Genomic DNA, 11741 nt, shown 5'->3' with positions numbered 1-11741 from the left:
TCTTTGACGAACTCTGCAACTGTCAGTCCAAATCTTTCACCAAGTGTAGTCGGAATATCATGACATAATACCACACATGAAAATACAGTATACCTAGCCTACCCACATTTGTTTTATTTTATTTGGCCTCCCTGTCCACTACATGATGCTTTACCGCCGTCAGGTGGACTGCGCAAAAACTACTCGCTGCATTCACACCATTCTTATTTTACCTCAGTGATGCGCACGCCCCTTTTGCTATTTATTCATGACTCACGCAGATGCTCATATATTGGAGCCATTTTGACATCTTTCTCAGACGACGCCAAACCACACAAAGGTAACTGTTTACTCACATAATTCTAATCATTACCGGGTAAATGTACCACAATGCCTTTTCATTTCCTATTGGAAAATAATTGGCTTTGACCATTTACTTTCTAATCAACGTTCGCTTTGCAATTTGGCAAGCAAACGTGTTCATGTCGATGAAAGAATTGAAGCGATTATAACGTTAACGAGCTAGCGTTAGCCATAATTATTCCCGTCCGCATGTGTAACTTTACTCGGTATGTAACGTTATTCTATTTCGAGTGCAATGTTTACTTGTTTTTTTCACGTTATTTGCTGTTACAACTGGATTGTGTTTCAAAGCCAAATTCGGTCTAGTAACTTGTTAACGTCGTTGGTAGTTACCTACAAAATGGCCGTCCGCTAATGCACGTTTCACTAGCTTAACATGAACCGTTAACTAAAGTAGCTAGGTATCTTTTGGACGTCGGCGTGGCAACGTTATTTTACTGCCGCTGTTTAGGTAACGTAAACGAATTACCAGATAATACGCTAGCTGACGTTGCAGGATAGGCCAACTCTGGGCCAGTTCGTGTTTACTGTGTGGATTGAAATGGCTAATGTGACTGGTTTATCGTTCGCCTGCTAACGCTTAGCAAGTTTGCTAACTATCCTTTGTGTACTGCCTGTTTTTTGGCTAGCGCCTCTAGCTAACATCAGCTCAAGGTTATGGTGGGTACTTGCCTGTTTGGTTAGTCGCCATGGTTGAGAATTTTACCACAGAGTCCCAGGTAACTAATTAACTTAGCTAACGTTAGTAAATTGGCCTGCTAAATTATAGCGAATGCATGACGTTAGGTAACTTTATTGCACGGGTTAAAACACGGCTGCTGCACGCATTTGAAAACTAATGGTGGAAGAAAATGGCCTTATCGCCTAAAATGTATGGCTTCAGCAATTAGCGCTTCTGGTGCCATCCGTATGTGAAGTTGTTTTTCTCAATTCTTTTTCCTTCAGTTCTTAAAACAGTGAATGTCTTCTAAACAATGTGTGTAGGCCAGGCGCTTATTTATTTGTTTCTCTCTAGATAAAGATGTCTGACGAAGGAAAGCTTTTTGTTGGAGGATTGTGTTTTGACACAGATGAAACTTCACTGGAAGAGGCGTTTTCCAAGTATGGTAACATTGCTAAAGGTATGTTGCCTCTCCAGGACCCAGTTGACAGTTCGGCAATGTTGCCTCAAGTGGGCTTTGGCCATATGGGTGGCTGATTATTTATTTTAATTCTCCCCCACAGTTGATGTTGTAAGAGACAGAGAGACTCGGAGGTCCAGGGGTTTCGGCTTTGTGACTTTTGAAAACCCTGAAGATGCCAAAGATGCAATGGCTGCAATGAATGGCAAGGTGAGGGTTTCTTTCCACAGACACATGCAGATCTTCGACTGATATAAATCACTGGTATTAAATGTATCTCCCCCTTCAGTCTGTTGATGGCAGGATGATCCGTGTGGATGAAGCTGGCAAGTCGGGAGGAAGATCTGACCGTGGTGGTGGTGGTGGCTTCAGGGGGGGTTCTGGTGGCTTCAGGGGGGGTTCTGGTGGCTTCAGAGGAGGCAGAGGAAGAGGTGGGCATGGTTATTTAGGAGGAGGTAAGGGCTGGCATTGCAAAGTGGTTAGCTTCCGTTTGCTCTAAGTCATACCCCTCTTTTTATTTTACCTTGCTCCAAACTGAAGGGCCTTTGACTGAAATGCTCTTATTTTTGACATAGGTGGTGGCTATGGTGGAGGTGACAGAAGCTATGGTGGTGACAGAAGCTATGGTGGAGGAGACAGAAGCTATGGGGGGGAGAGAAGCTATGGCGGTGACAGAAGCTATGGTGGTGGAGACAGAAGTTATGGTGGTAGCTACAGGAGTGGTGGAGGATACTCCTCTGGGGGTGGCAGCGGAGGTTACAGAGAGGCCAGGTAAGACTTAATTTAATGGTTTTATTTTCTCTAAAGTGCTGACTTTTAAGTGAGCGGTCAGCTGGTTTTAGTAACATTAATAGGCTTTTACCTTCAGAAGTTGTTTTTCTAGGATACTTGTGTACTTTTCCTTGGTTTCCGTTAACCAGCATTCATACGTGCACATTTTTAGGAGTGGCGGTGAAAGTGGTTATGGTGGCCGCTCTGGGGGATCCTACAGAGACAGCTATGACAGCTATGGTAAGTTTGATGTAGCCTAGTTGCCATGATCTCACTGTTGGTATGGACTAGAAATGTTTAGTACGGACTGGACATGATTGCATAGACTCCCAGAATGGCCCTGTAAGACTTGTTGCTCAGTATCCGAAAGCCTGTGCCCTCTTGGATTAGCATGTTAAAATACTCAGGTCTGCTCAAATCCAGCTCTGCCACCCACCCAGAAGCAGAAAGACATTTCAATATTTTTTTCCACTGAGTCAGTTTTCTTTTGAAGAGGCATAAGTTCACGTCCAATGCCCCTTGCCCTGATGCTTTACTGTTGCAATGAGAACCTTATGAGAACTGTGGCACAAAATATGAATAGGTTCTAGTCTACTGTGTGAGAAATGTCCGAATGCTGCAGTGCCTTTACACTTGTGGCTTCTTCTTGTCCTCAGCTACACACGAGTAAAAACAAAAACAAACTTCCTGATTGCAAGATCGTCCCTTCGCTGGCTGTTTTTTAAAAGATGCGCTCTTCGAAGACACTTTTTTTCTTCTGTTTGTGATATCTGGTTCTAGTGTTTTCTTTAACAAACTTGGCAGTATCTTTAGTTTTTTGTGTTGTGTTCTACATGGCAGTAATTGAAATCCTGTAGCGTTTAATTACTGTAAGCCTTGACGCTCACTAAGGATCTTAATACCTTAAGTTCAGTTAAGTTCAGTATGCCCTCCTGGTGTTGTAGGAAAAGTGGACACTGGGAGAATCAAATTTAATAATTAATGGCTTTATTTGCAATGAAACCTGTTTCCACCGTTGACTCGTAATCTGTTCAACACAGCCTGATAGCTTCTAAGACAAATTCAGCCTTGACCATGTTCCTGCTCAATCGGAAGACTCGTATCAGTAGTAACATGTTTCCATTTAAGCTTATTTTAACTGCCGTTGTGAATTCTGGACTTTAAAAAAAGAATCTGTGAAATTTACACTAGAAGCTTGACAAGCTGTGATGTGCTCCTTCAGTTCTGTAATGCATTCCTTTAGTGTAACAAGGTAGGAATGCTAAGTGGGAGCACTGGTTTCCAGCAGACCACCTTGATATTGCTAAAGATTTGTAAATACTCAGTATCCAAAGAGTGAATGACTTTGACTGGCGAAACAACTTCATTTCATTGAAAGGTATACTAGGTGTTTGCAGCCTTCTGCAGTTGGCTTAAGGTACTTTGCTCTTCTCACGTGCATAATATGATGGACTGAAACATTCACGATCACTCAATGTTACTACAAGGATATGTGCTCTCTGTTCTGTGTACAAACACCTAATTTTTTTGTATATCCTGGCTTCATGAAGCCTATTAAACAATCCGTTGAAAATGCTCTGATTTCTTGTGCCTTCAAAGAACTTAAGCCTGTTCACACAAAGCCAGCTGAATGTTATGCAATGCGAGTTTTGTAGGAAGAGATGTCGTAAGTGGGTTGAGAGAAATGATAGCATAGTCTCTGCTGGAAAGGGTATTCTGAAAGGTGGGATCTCATTTTGGAAGGGTGGCTGAATTAATACTCAGAGGATGCTGAAAGATCTAACCTGAAGCTAGTTATTGTGGGGGGCCTGGGTGTGTTGAAAGCAGAATAGAAATGAAATGTCATCCTGGTGCTGGCACTGGTTCTTTTTATAATGCTTCATTGCGCCCAAGAGCTCTACTATCGTTTTGGAACTCAACAAAGTCCTTGGAGAATGAAGTGTTGTGCCTACCGACACGTGAATCCGCTCTGGCGAATGCTGCTCTCTTGGCTAGTTCTTAAGTGGAAATAGGCCAGTAATGTGAGGTAAAGACTTTTGCTCTCCTGTTCGCATCCCTCAAAGTTCTCATTTTGATGTCCATCTTAACTGCCTTCAACTTTACCCAACTACCGCTGTCACTTCCTCAGGCCCTAGCAGTTACTGTTCAGAACCCTGAGTTGCATGAGTACGTCCAGTAGCGTATCCTGTTTTTTTGTTGTTGTAGAATTTTCACCCTGTCCCCCATAGACCATTGGGACTACTAGACTCTGAAAATGACCATTGAGCTTTTGAAAATTCCATAAGTTGTCATGGCTCAAGTATCCCTAGTGTAAAACAAGATCCTCCCAGTTTTGATCTGTGAAACTACAAGTACTGTTCTCCCAGTGATTGCAAAAGATGGCTTCATCTTAAAGGTAGACTCAACAAAATGACGTTGTCACAAGCAGAAGTGCAGACATTGGGATGCAAGAGACTACTTGGTCACACTATCTGTGCACGGGTTCGCTTCAAAGTGTTTTAGCCAGGGCACCAAAACAGCGGAGAAGTTGAGCCTTGTGCTTCAATGTGTTTAGTAGTTGTGGAAATTGACCCACTATGCTGTTCACTTTCTGCATCTGTCATATCGCTGAGTCTACCTCAATTCTAGACAGCTATCACCTTTCTACTTTTGCTTGTCAAGTTTATCACTGTAATTTGTTTTATATAAACATCTTAACATTCAATCAACTTTGATAGGATAAACACTGTCTAATGCTAGAAGTTGATGCTGTTTAGCACATCTGTAGTTCATGTTGATAAGCAAATGCATGTCATATTGTTGCCCTCAAAAGCTGTACTCAACTAATTACAGTCTTGTTACTTGATCAGGTTAAACTAAGCGTTGGATGTGAAAGCCTGCTTTAACACGAGGTTGGACTTCAACGCTGACTAGTTCGTTCCAGTGCTTCCTTGGAGGTGGGTATTCTCTGACGTGTACTGCATGCCTTTGAGCTGTAGTCATGGGCCCTGTTTGCGTTCCCCTTAAATGATGTAATCACTGATCTGACACCTTTTATTGGTGAAAGCAGTATGGAACCCTGCTTTTACCTGTCCTTTAGTCAGATGAGATCGGGTATCACTCAAGGAAGGGTTCATATTTGCAGGATACAACCAGTGCATGTTTTAAATTGGCTTGTAAGGCTACGGTCCCATTCAGATACATGAACACTGAAATCGTATACGACCTACATTGTCCATCAAAGGTACAAGTCAACTTTTGGACGTGTTCAGAAGAGTTGCATCCGTCAAAGGACGGATGTGTTTTTTATTTTTTGTCAAACCTAGTGTCTACGGCCTTGTGGGACATCCTACAGAATATGCTTACACCAATCCAATGCTTTTAAATGTGGGGAGAAGTACACACTTGGTGAGAATTGGGGATGCATGCTGTTGATCTGACTTAACAGTAGCGTATGGTGCAACTGACTTGAGTGCACTGCTAGAATTGTAAACTCATCTGTCATTTTACTTTATTTCTTCTGACTAATTTGTAACTTTATTCCAGGTTCACCACAGGATGGTTTGCCCTGAAACGGCTCCTTGGAAAATCGTCACCAGGAGATATCTTTAAGACTGAACTAGAGATGTGCTGCTGAACTGGACTTGTCGTTTAGTCAAGACCTGCCTTGGAATGGGAGTGCATATTTGAACCAGATTTGATATATCCATGATGTTTACCAAACGGATTGTCATTCTGGCGTGCCAATGCCTGTATTACCAGTATACACTTTTGTGAAGTACTCAAATGAACGTCATGGAAAATGAATGGATTAAATCAAAATTTTTTTTTAATTGGTTGTCTCTTGCACATGTTATAGGACATTCTTGTAATGTCTATTTTAGGTGTAGTACAGTGCACACAAGAACATTTCTGATGGTGAATTGACTTTCCATTCAGGACTACTCATTGTAGTCGGTGCATGTATTGACCCAAAGATGGGCAAATGCACAGGCAGTTGTACTTTTGAGTTAACTTGGTTGTAGTTGATCCTCCAACGTAACAAATTGACTTTGATAAATAAAATAATCTGAAATGCTATTCCTTGAGCCGTGGAGAGTAATCTGTTTAATATTCATAAGTTGGGCGTAACTGCAAGGGACGCATCAATACATATACCGGGAGGCCCCGCATCTCATTCATTCCCATCTGCTGCAGGTCGGTTGCAAGATTCTCTGTTTTTGTCGGAGGTAAGCGATTGTAATAATCTTCATAAATGTTTGTGTTCGTAAACGTATTTAATTCGGGACAGGAGCTACCAAGATTGTGGCAGGCTAAATGAGTGTGACATCACCCGAGGAGGAGTCTGAAGGTGGCTCAAGATGCAGCTAACTAGCGAGCAGGTAGCCAACGATAACATCCTCATGATAGTAAATTGTGTTCGTTGTCCGAATTAATGGACAATTATATTGTGTGCGGAACAGAGCAAGTTTCTTGTATTCGCCATAATGCCGATGCTCACATTTTGCTATACAAGCGAGCGAGCGTGCCCAGTAACGTTAGTCGATGCAATGACGCAGTGATCGCTGGCTAGTCGGGGGCCATTAGCACTATCATAAATGGCGCCGTTGTGGTTGTTGGACAGTGTTGAACAAAGGGAGTTGCACATCTAGGCCTGGGACATGAGGGGGCGGGGGAAGACGATGTCGCTTACTGATTTGTACTAAAAACGGAACTGAATCGCACGCACTCTTCTGCTTGTGGAGCGAGGACCGCTTTTTGTTGCTAAAACGCAAATTTCATTGGCTAGGTACCGTAAACTGGCTAGCTACGGTAGCGTTCTATTGGGAAAGAGGACGAGAAGGCAGCGCTAGCTACCAGGGGGCAGGATGGTTTTGGGCCTTTATGAGCTAAGTCCCCCCCCATACGCATTTGTTCTTCACTCGCTGGCACTTGACTTTTTTATCAAACTTGCTAGGTTACCTTCATTTTGGTAATACAACATACTTGGCATTGGGTAAAAAGACAAAACAGAATCATGCCAAACAACTGTTAAAATAAATGTTATTGCGTGTGTAAATGCACCATTGCAAGAATAGAACACGAACAGAGGTTTGCATCCAATAATAACCTGCTATCCAGTGGCGTAGGCACTGCCAGGCCCACCTAATCAGATTCAGCAAAACAAAAAAAACATTTATATATATTATATACTCAGAACTCCAAGTTGGCCCATCCACCATTGAATTTCTGCCTCCAGCCCTGCTGCTAACAGTTCATTGCAAATACATCTTTGCATCCATAATAAACAAGTTATTTCTTCCCTTCTGCAGTGGTGAAAAGGAAGGATGTCTGACGAAGGGAAGCTTTTTGTGGGTGGCCTCAGCTTTGACACTAATGAACAGTCATTAGAAGATGTATTCTCCAAATATGGGCAAATATCTGAAGGTAAGCAACTAACTGTTGGATATTGGGTGCAATGTAAAAAATACATTTTTTTTAATATATATCTGGTGGTCCACTATTTGAACATGCTTTGAATGATACACGTCTTGCAAGGTTGCCTTGTGTCTCTATAGTCTTTAAATAAAATTTCTCTGTATAGTTGTTGTAATTAAAGACAGAGAAACTCAGAGGTCCAGGGGCTTTGGTTTCGTCACCTTCGAGAACCCAGATGAGGCCAAGGATGCTATGCTGGCCATGAACGGCAAGGTGACAATTAAACCTAAACTCCGCCCTGAAACACAACTCTGTCTTGACTGTGCAACGACGATATTAATGGTGTATTCTTTATTTTATCTTCCCCAACCTTTTCTGTGTCAGTCTCTTGATGGCAGACAGATCCGTGTCGACCAGGCTGGCAAATCTGGCGGTGGTGGCAGGTCCGGAGGCGGATTCCGAGGGGGCTCTTCAGGCGGCAGAGGAGGTGGAGGAGGATACTTCCGTGGAGGCAGAGGTGGTGGTGGTGGTGGAAGAGGTGGGCGTGGCTTCTCACGAGGCAAGTTTGTTGTTTTCTATCCTACAGCATCCTGACCTTGAGTGTCCCTCCCTCGTTTGCCTTGGAGTGACTGACACCCCAGTCCCAACCCTACAAAGATGTCCTCACACCTGTGCTAGCCTGGGATTCTGTGGCTTGCAGAACTAACCAGAAGTAGTCAGTGCATATGCGTGCACCCCGCGCTCTGACCCTCCCCTCTGGTCCCTCATCCTTAATAACCACTCCTACGTTCCCATGTCTTTTTCTTTTGCAGTGACTGTTGCTGTTGACTAGTAGCTGTAGAGGTTTGATTGAGACATCTGTTGGGCTACTGATAGCATGTCCAAACTGAAGAGTGGTGTTCGATATTCTCTTATTAACACATTTAACCATAAGATGAGTGCATGGCTGCTTTTAGCATTCCTTAGAGTCAGCTGTTAACCACAAGTTATATTACAGGTGGTGGAGACCGGGGATATGGTGGTGGACGTTACGACAACAGAAGTGGAGGCTCATACGGATCAGAAAGAGGCTACTACAACAAAGACAGGTGAATAGTGATGATATACCACCTCAGCTACATAAAGTCACATTTGCATATACATAGCTACTTTATTTTAGGCAATTGATAGAATTTGGTAAGACAAAGGAAAGGTGAAGGGTATAGATCCTATAGGTAAATCACAATGTATTTTAAGAAGCCATGTGCCCATTTTGACAGTAGGCAAGCACTTTTAGGAAGACCATTTTGAATTTGATGTTACTCAACTTGCTTCTGCTTGTCAAATTCTTGTTTACTGATGTACATTTCTTCTGTCCACAGAGCGCAAGGAGGAGGATACGGAGATCGTTCAGGAGGTTCGTACAGAGACAGCTACGATAGCTATGGTGAGGCTTCTTATAAGCTTACACAAGTGTAGGAAGTCAGGATAGGCAGCCAATCTGGTGCCTGGACAGCAACATCCCTGAAAGCTACCATAGATTTGGAATCGGCCAATCAACACCAGAGCCGAGGCAGGTTCTTGCCCTATATAGCAGCTGGATGGGCTCCTCTCAGACCGGGTTTGCCCCCTATGTTCTTGGACCAACTGATGGATGAAAATATCAGTGAAATTAGTCATTTTCTCAATGCATGAGGCCTTTAGTCATGTTTAATGGAGAAATGGGGTCCCTATTCCCATTCTTTCCTGACCATATTGGGAAATACACCCTCCCAAGTTACACTTTTGGTGTTTTACAATATGTGGTACATAATTCATCTTCAAGAATAAAGAGGAGTTGCAAATTAACCTAGTGGTGGACACTGGGTATTTCCTACAAACAAATGCCCTACCAGGTTAGTATTGGAAAATGGGAGTCATTTGGTGTTAAAGGTATGCGATATAGGAAAGACTCAATATACCACTTCAGCTCAGCATCCATTCCTTTAGGGAGCATCAGTGGAAGAGAGGGTCTGCAGATGGGCCTTAGTGTACTTGTGTTTCCCTCCTTGTTGGAGAACCTGGGACCTCGTCATTAACCACTGGGCTTTCTCTTCTCTAAACAGGCGGTGCTGTTGTCAGTGGCGCACAGTGAGGCTGACTCCTGTAGTTGAAATATGTTGAACTGAAGAAACAATATGTTGAAGGCCCAGTTTAGCACTGCAGAAAGCCAAGGTAGGCTGACCTCGGTCTGCAACTGTCTTGGCGCGAGCTGTCCTACAGGGGTCATAGCATTAGCTCTCTACTTCCTGCTTTTCTTGTCATAAGCTTTTTCTCTCTGTCTTGTAGCAGCTTTTTTGTAGAGGTGTATTTTCCTTTGCTTCTTTGCCTTGCAGTACAAGGATCTGCACACACACACACACACAATGGAGCCAGTCACCTTTCTTGTTGACGTAATTTGCATATAGTAGTAGCAGGATTGCCTTGTCTGTCTGCTCTGTAGTTTTGTTGTTGAAAGTTTTCTATCCACGGAATAAGCCGACGTAATATTGCTTTCATCGAGCGGAGTTTGACTGCGCTTGCTAAATGAAAACAAAACATTTCTCAATCAGATGGCCTGCCTTCAGATAGAGTATTTGTCACAGAAAATGTAATTCACTCCAGCATAATTTGCTACCACTTTTGTGTATCTTTAAAAGGAATTAACGTTCAGTAGCAGCAGGGCCCCTTTCGAGAGATGAGCCCCCTACCATCCACAGAATCAAGGTAACCTGTGTGTGTCTTTCCAATTTCTCTGCAGGTGACGAGGGCGGCTGGTAGGACAGTGGTGTCCGGATGCCTGTCGTCTGGGCACGACCCCGAACCGGCGGCCCCATCCCGATGACGGCGGGCCTGGCCTGGCCCTAGCCCAGCGCCTGCTGCCCCGTGACACTTTAAATCTTCTTCTGAAACCCACCATGTAGATAAGAGCAGTCCTGGATAAGTGCGGGGAGGGCTGGCTTGCACTCCGAGCCACCCACCACCGGTCTGTTCCAAGTTTTTGTTTTTTACTTTCTGATCCTCCTTATTTGTTATTGAAAACCGCAGAGAACGAAATTTTCATTTACAGTTTTTGTGGGGAGTTCGAAAGAGCAAGGCTCATGTGCTGTAGGCCTTTACCTCACTTTGGGCTGTGCATGGAAGAGGCACAACCTGAAAGGCAGGGAATGTATCTTGGATAGAGAATGGTAATGCTGTTGTAGTTTCAAAGCTCTGCTCTGTAACAAAGTACGAAAATGCTTGCACTTATTTTGGTTGATTTGATTGTGACTGCTTTGCCACCCATTAATGGTGATGAGTCTGAATGAGGGAAATGTACACAATGGTCTGAACCCTTCCATCACCACCATCATGTTTGCACTGTTCTACCTGGCAGAGGGAGGGATGGTGGAGACGTTCTCTAAACGTTCTCTAGTCCACTGGGCTTGTTAGGATCGCTGTGGGTTCCGGTAAATGAAGAGGGCCTGCTCAATTGTTTTCTGGATCACTGATCTGTTTTTTGACTGACCTATCTATGGCAGGTTCTTGTCTAATTTATTTTGGTTTCTACTGAGAGCGGTTTTTATTTTATTAGCTGCACATTTTAAATAAGGAACTGTCACATGACAGTTGAGTACACAGCGGTGAATTAATGTGAAGCGGGCCAGTTCTTAAAGGTAACTACTACTTATGAGCTCTTTTCAACAAACCTACTTTTTATGAGGGTACAAATGGAGTGATTTCACAACTGTTCTCGTCATAGCATCAGATTGGTTTTGTATTTGATTTTTTTTTAAAGCATTCTGTATCTTCATGGTTGTATTTTTCCTAAATAAAAAACCTTTACAAATCTCTGGTGCTGGTTTTGATATAGGCTACATTACATATTCCATATTATTTTATAATTTGCGTGTTTCAAAAAGAGGTGACTTGATAGATATACATTTATGAGATGATATTGAAAGGAGTATCTGGGTAGAAATGAAATGATATTGTCTAAGGTACACTCACACCTGCTAATGATATAAATATAAGTCATGCTGGCTATTGGAACAGCCCCACATGAGATCATTATTTCCTGGAAAGTCTGGTAATAAGTTGTGGATGAAACTACAGCTATAGGATTTATAGGCC

General features: G+C 43.0%; 2 protein-coding genes across 13 annotated transcripts; both read left to right on the top strand.

Moving 5' to 3' along the window:
- The first annotated feature begins 227 nt into the window (after window positions 1-227).
- On the top strand, window positions 228-6291 carry LOC115151807 (cold-inducible RNA-binding protein B). 6 transcript variants are annotated; one of them, XR_003867358.1, is made up of 8 exons: window positions 936-1061; window positions 1358-1463; window positions 1567-1673; window positions 1753-1918; window positions 2039-2234; window positions 2407-2474; window positions 5084-5170; window positions 5760-6291. XR_003867358.1 is itself a non-coding variant. In XM_029696049.1 (7 exons), the coding sequence occupies exons 1-7, from the start codon at window positions 1032-1034 to the stop codon at window positions 2902-2904; spliced, it is 687 nt and encodes a 228-aa protein (XP_029551909.1). In that variant the 5' UTR covers window positions 1017-1031; the 3' UTR covers window positions 2905-3810. The 6 variants fall into 6 exon arrangements, 5 of the variants coding, with proteins under 5 accessions (XP_029551912.1, XP_029551911.1, XP_029551908.1 ...); XM_029696049.1 differs by lacking the exons at window positions 5084-5170; window positions 5760-6291 and adding an exon at window positions 2891-3810 and having other exon boundaries at window positions 1017-1061; XM_029696052.1 differs by lacking the exons at window positions 936-1061; window positions 5084-5170; window positions 5760-6291 and adding an exon at window positions 228-319 and having other exon boundaries at window positions 1753-1894; window positions 2407-2683.
- Window positions 6292-6339: 48 nt separating this feature from the next.
- LOC115151808 (cold-inducible RNA-binding protein B) lies at window positions 6340-11459 on the top strand. 7 transcript variants are annotated; one of them, XR_003867359.1, is made up of 8 exons: window positions 6341-6442; window positions 7526-7640; window positions 7798-7904; window positions 8016-8190; window positions 8629-8719; window positions 8993-9027; window positions 9716-9824; window positions 10390-11459. XR_003867359.1 is itself a non-coding variant. In XM_029696053.1 (7 exons), exons 2-7 carry the CDS (start codon window positions 7541-7543, stop codon window positions 10407-10409), a joined length of 558 nt encoding a protein of 185 aa, XP_029551913.1. In that variant the 5' UTR covers window positions 6340-6442; window positions 7526-7540; the 3' UTR covers window positions 10410-11459. The 7 variants fall into 7 exon arrangements, 6 of the variants coding, with proteins under 6 accessions (XP_029551913.1, XP_029551916.1, XP_029551917.1 ...); XM_029696053.1 differs by lacking the exon at window positions 9716-9824 and having other exon boundaries at window positions 6340-6442; window positions 8993-9057; XM_029696056.1 differs by lacking the exon at window positions 9716-9824 and having other exon boundaries at window positions 8016-8169; window positions 8993-9057.
- The last annotated feature ends 282 nt before the right edge of the window (window positions 11460-11741 follow it).

Source organism: Salmo trutta, chromosome 17 (assembly GCF_901001165.1).
Source record: "Salmo trutta chromosome 17, fSalTru1.1, whole genome shotgun sequence".
Classification (NCBI taxonomy): Eukaryota; Metazoa; Chordata; class Actinopteri; order Salmoniformes; family Salmonidae; genus Salmo; species Salmo trutta.
The sequence above is the reverse complement of the archived record's forward strand: the minus strand, read 5'-3'. Positions and strand labels throughout refer to the sequence as shown.

What these genes read in the sequence shown, in the direction of transcription:
- LOC115151808 (XM_029696053.1), top strand. Translation starts at nt 7,541, where the DNA reads ATGTCTGACGAAGGGAAGCTTTTTGTGGGTGGCCTCAGCTTTGACACT. An exon ending in ATATGGGCAAATATCTGAAG is followed by an intron (nt 7,641 to 7,797) that starts GTAAGCAACTAA and finishes TTCTCTGTATAG; the next exon opens with TTGTTGTAATTAAAGACAGA. An exon ending in TGCTGGCCATGAACGGCAAG is followed by an intron (nt 7,905 to 8,015) that starts GTGACAATTAAA and finishes TTTCTGTGTCAG; the next exon opens with TCTCTTGATGGCAGACAGAT.
- LOC115151807 (XM_029696048.1), top strand. Translation starts at nt 1,032, where the DNA reads ATGGTTGAGAATTTTACCACAGAGTCCCAG. An exon ending in ATTTTACCACAGAGTCCCAG is followed by an intron (nt 1,062 to 1,357) that starts GTAACTAATTAA and finishes GTTTCTCTCTAG; the next exon opens with ATAAAGATGTCTGACGAAGG. An exon ending in GCATGGTTATTTAGGAGGAG is followed by an intron (nt 1,919 to 2,038) that starts GTAAGGGCTGGC and finishes TTTTTGACATAG; the next exon opens with GTGGTGGCTATGGTGGAGGT.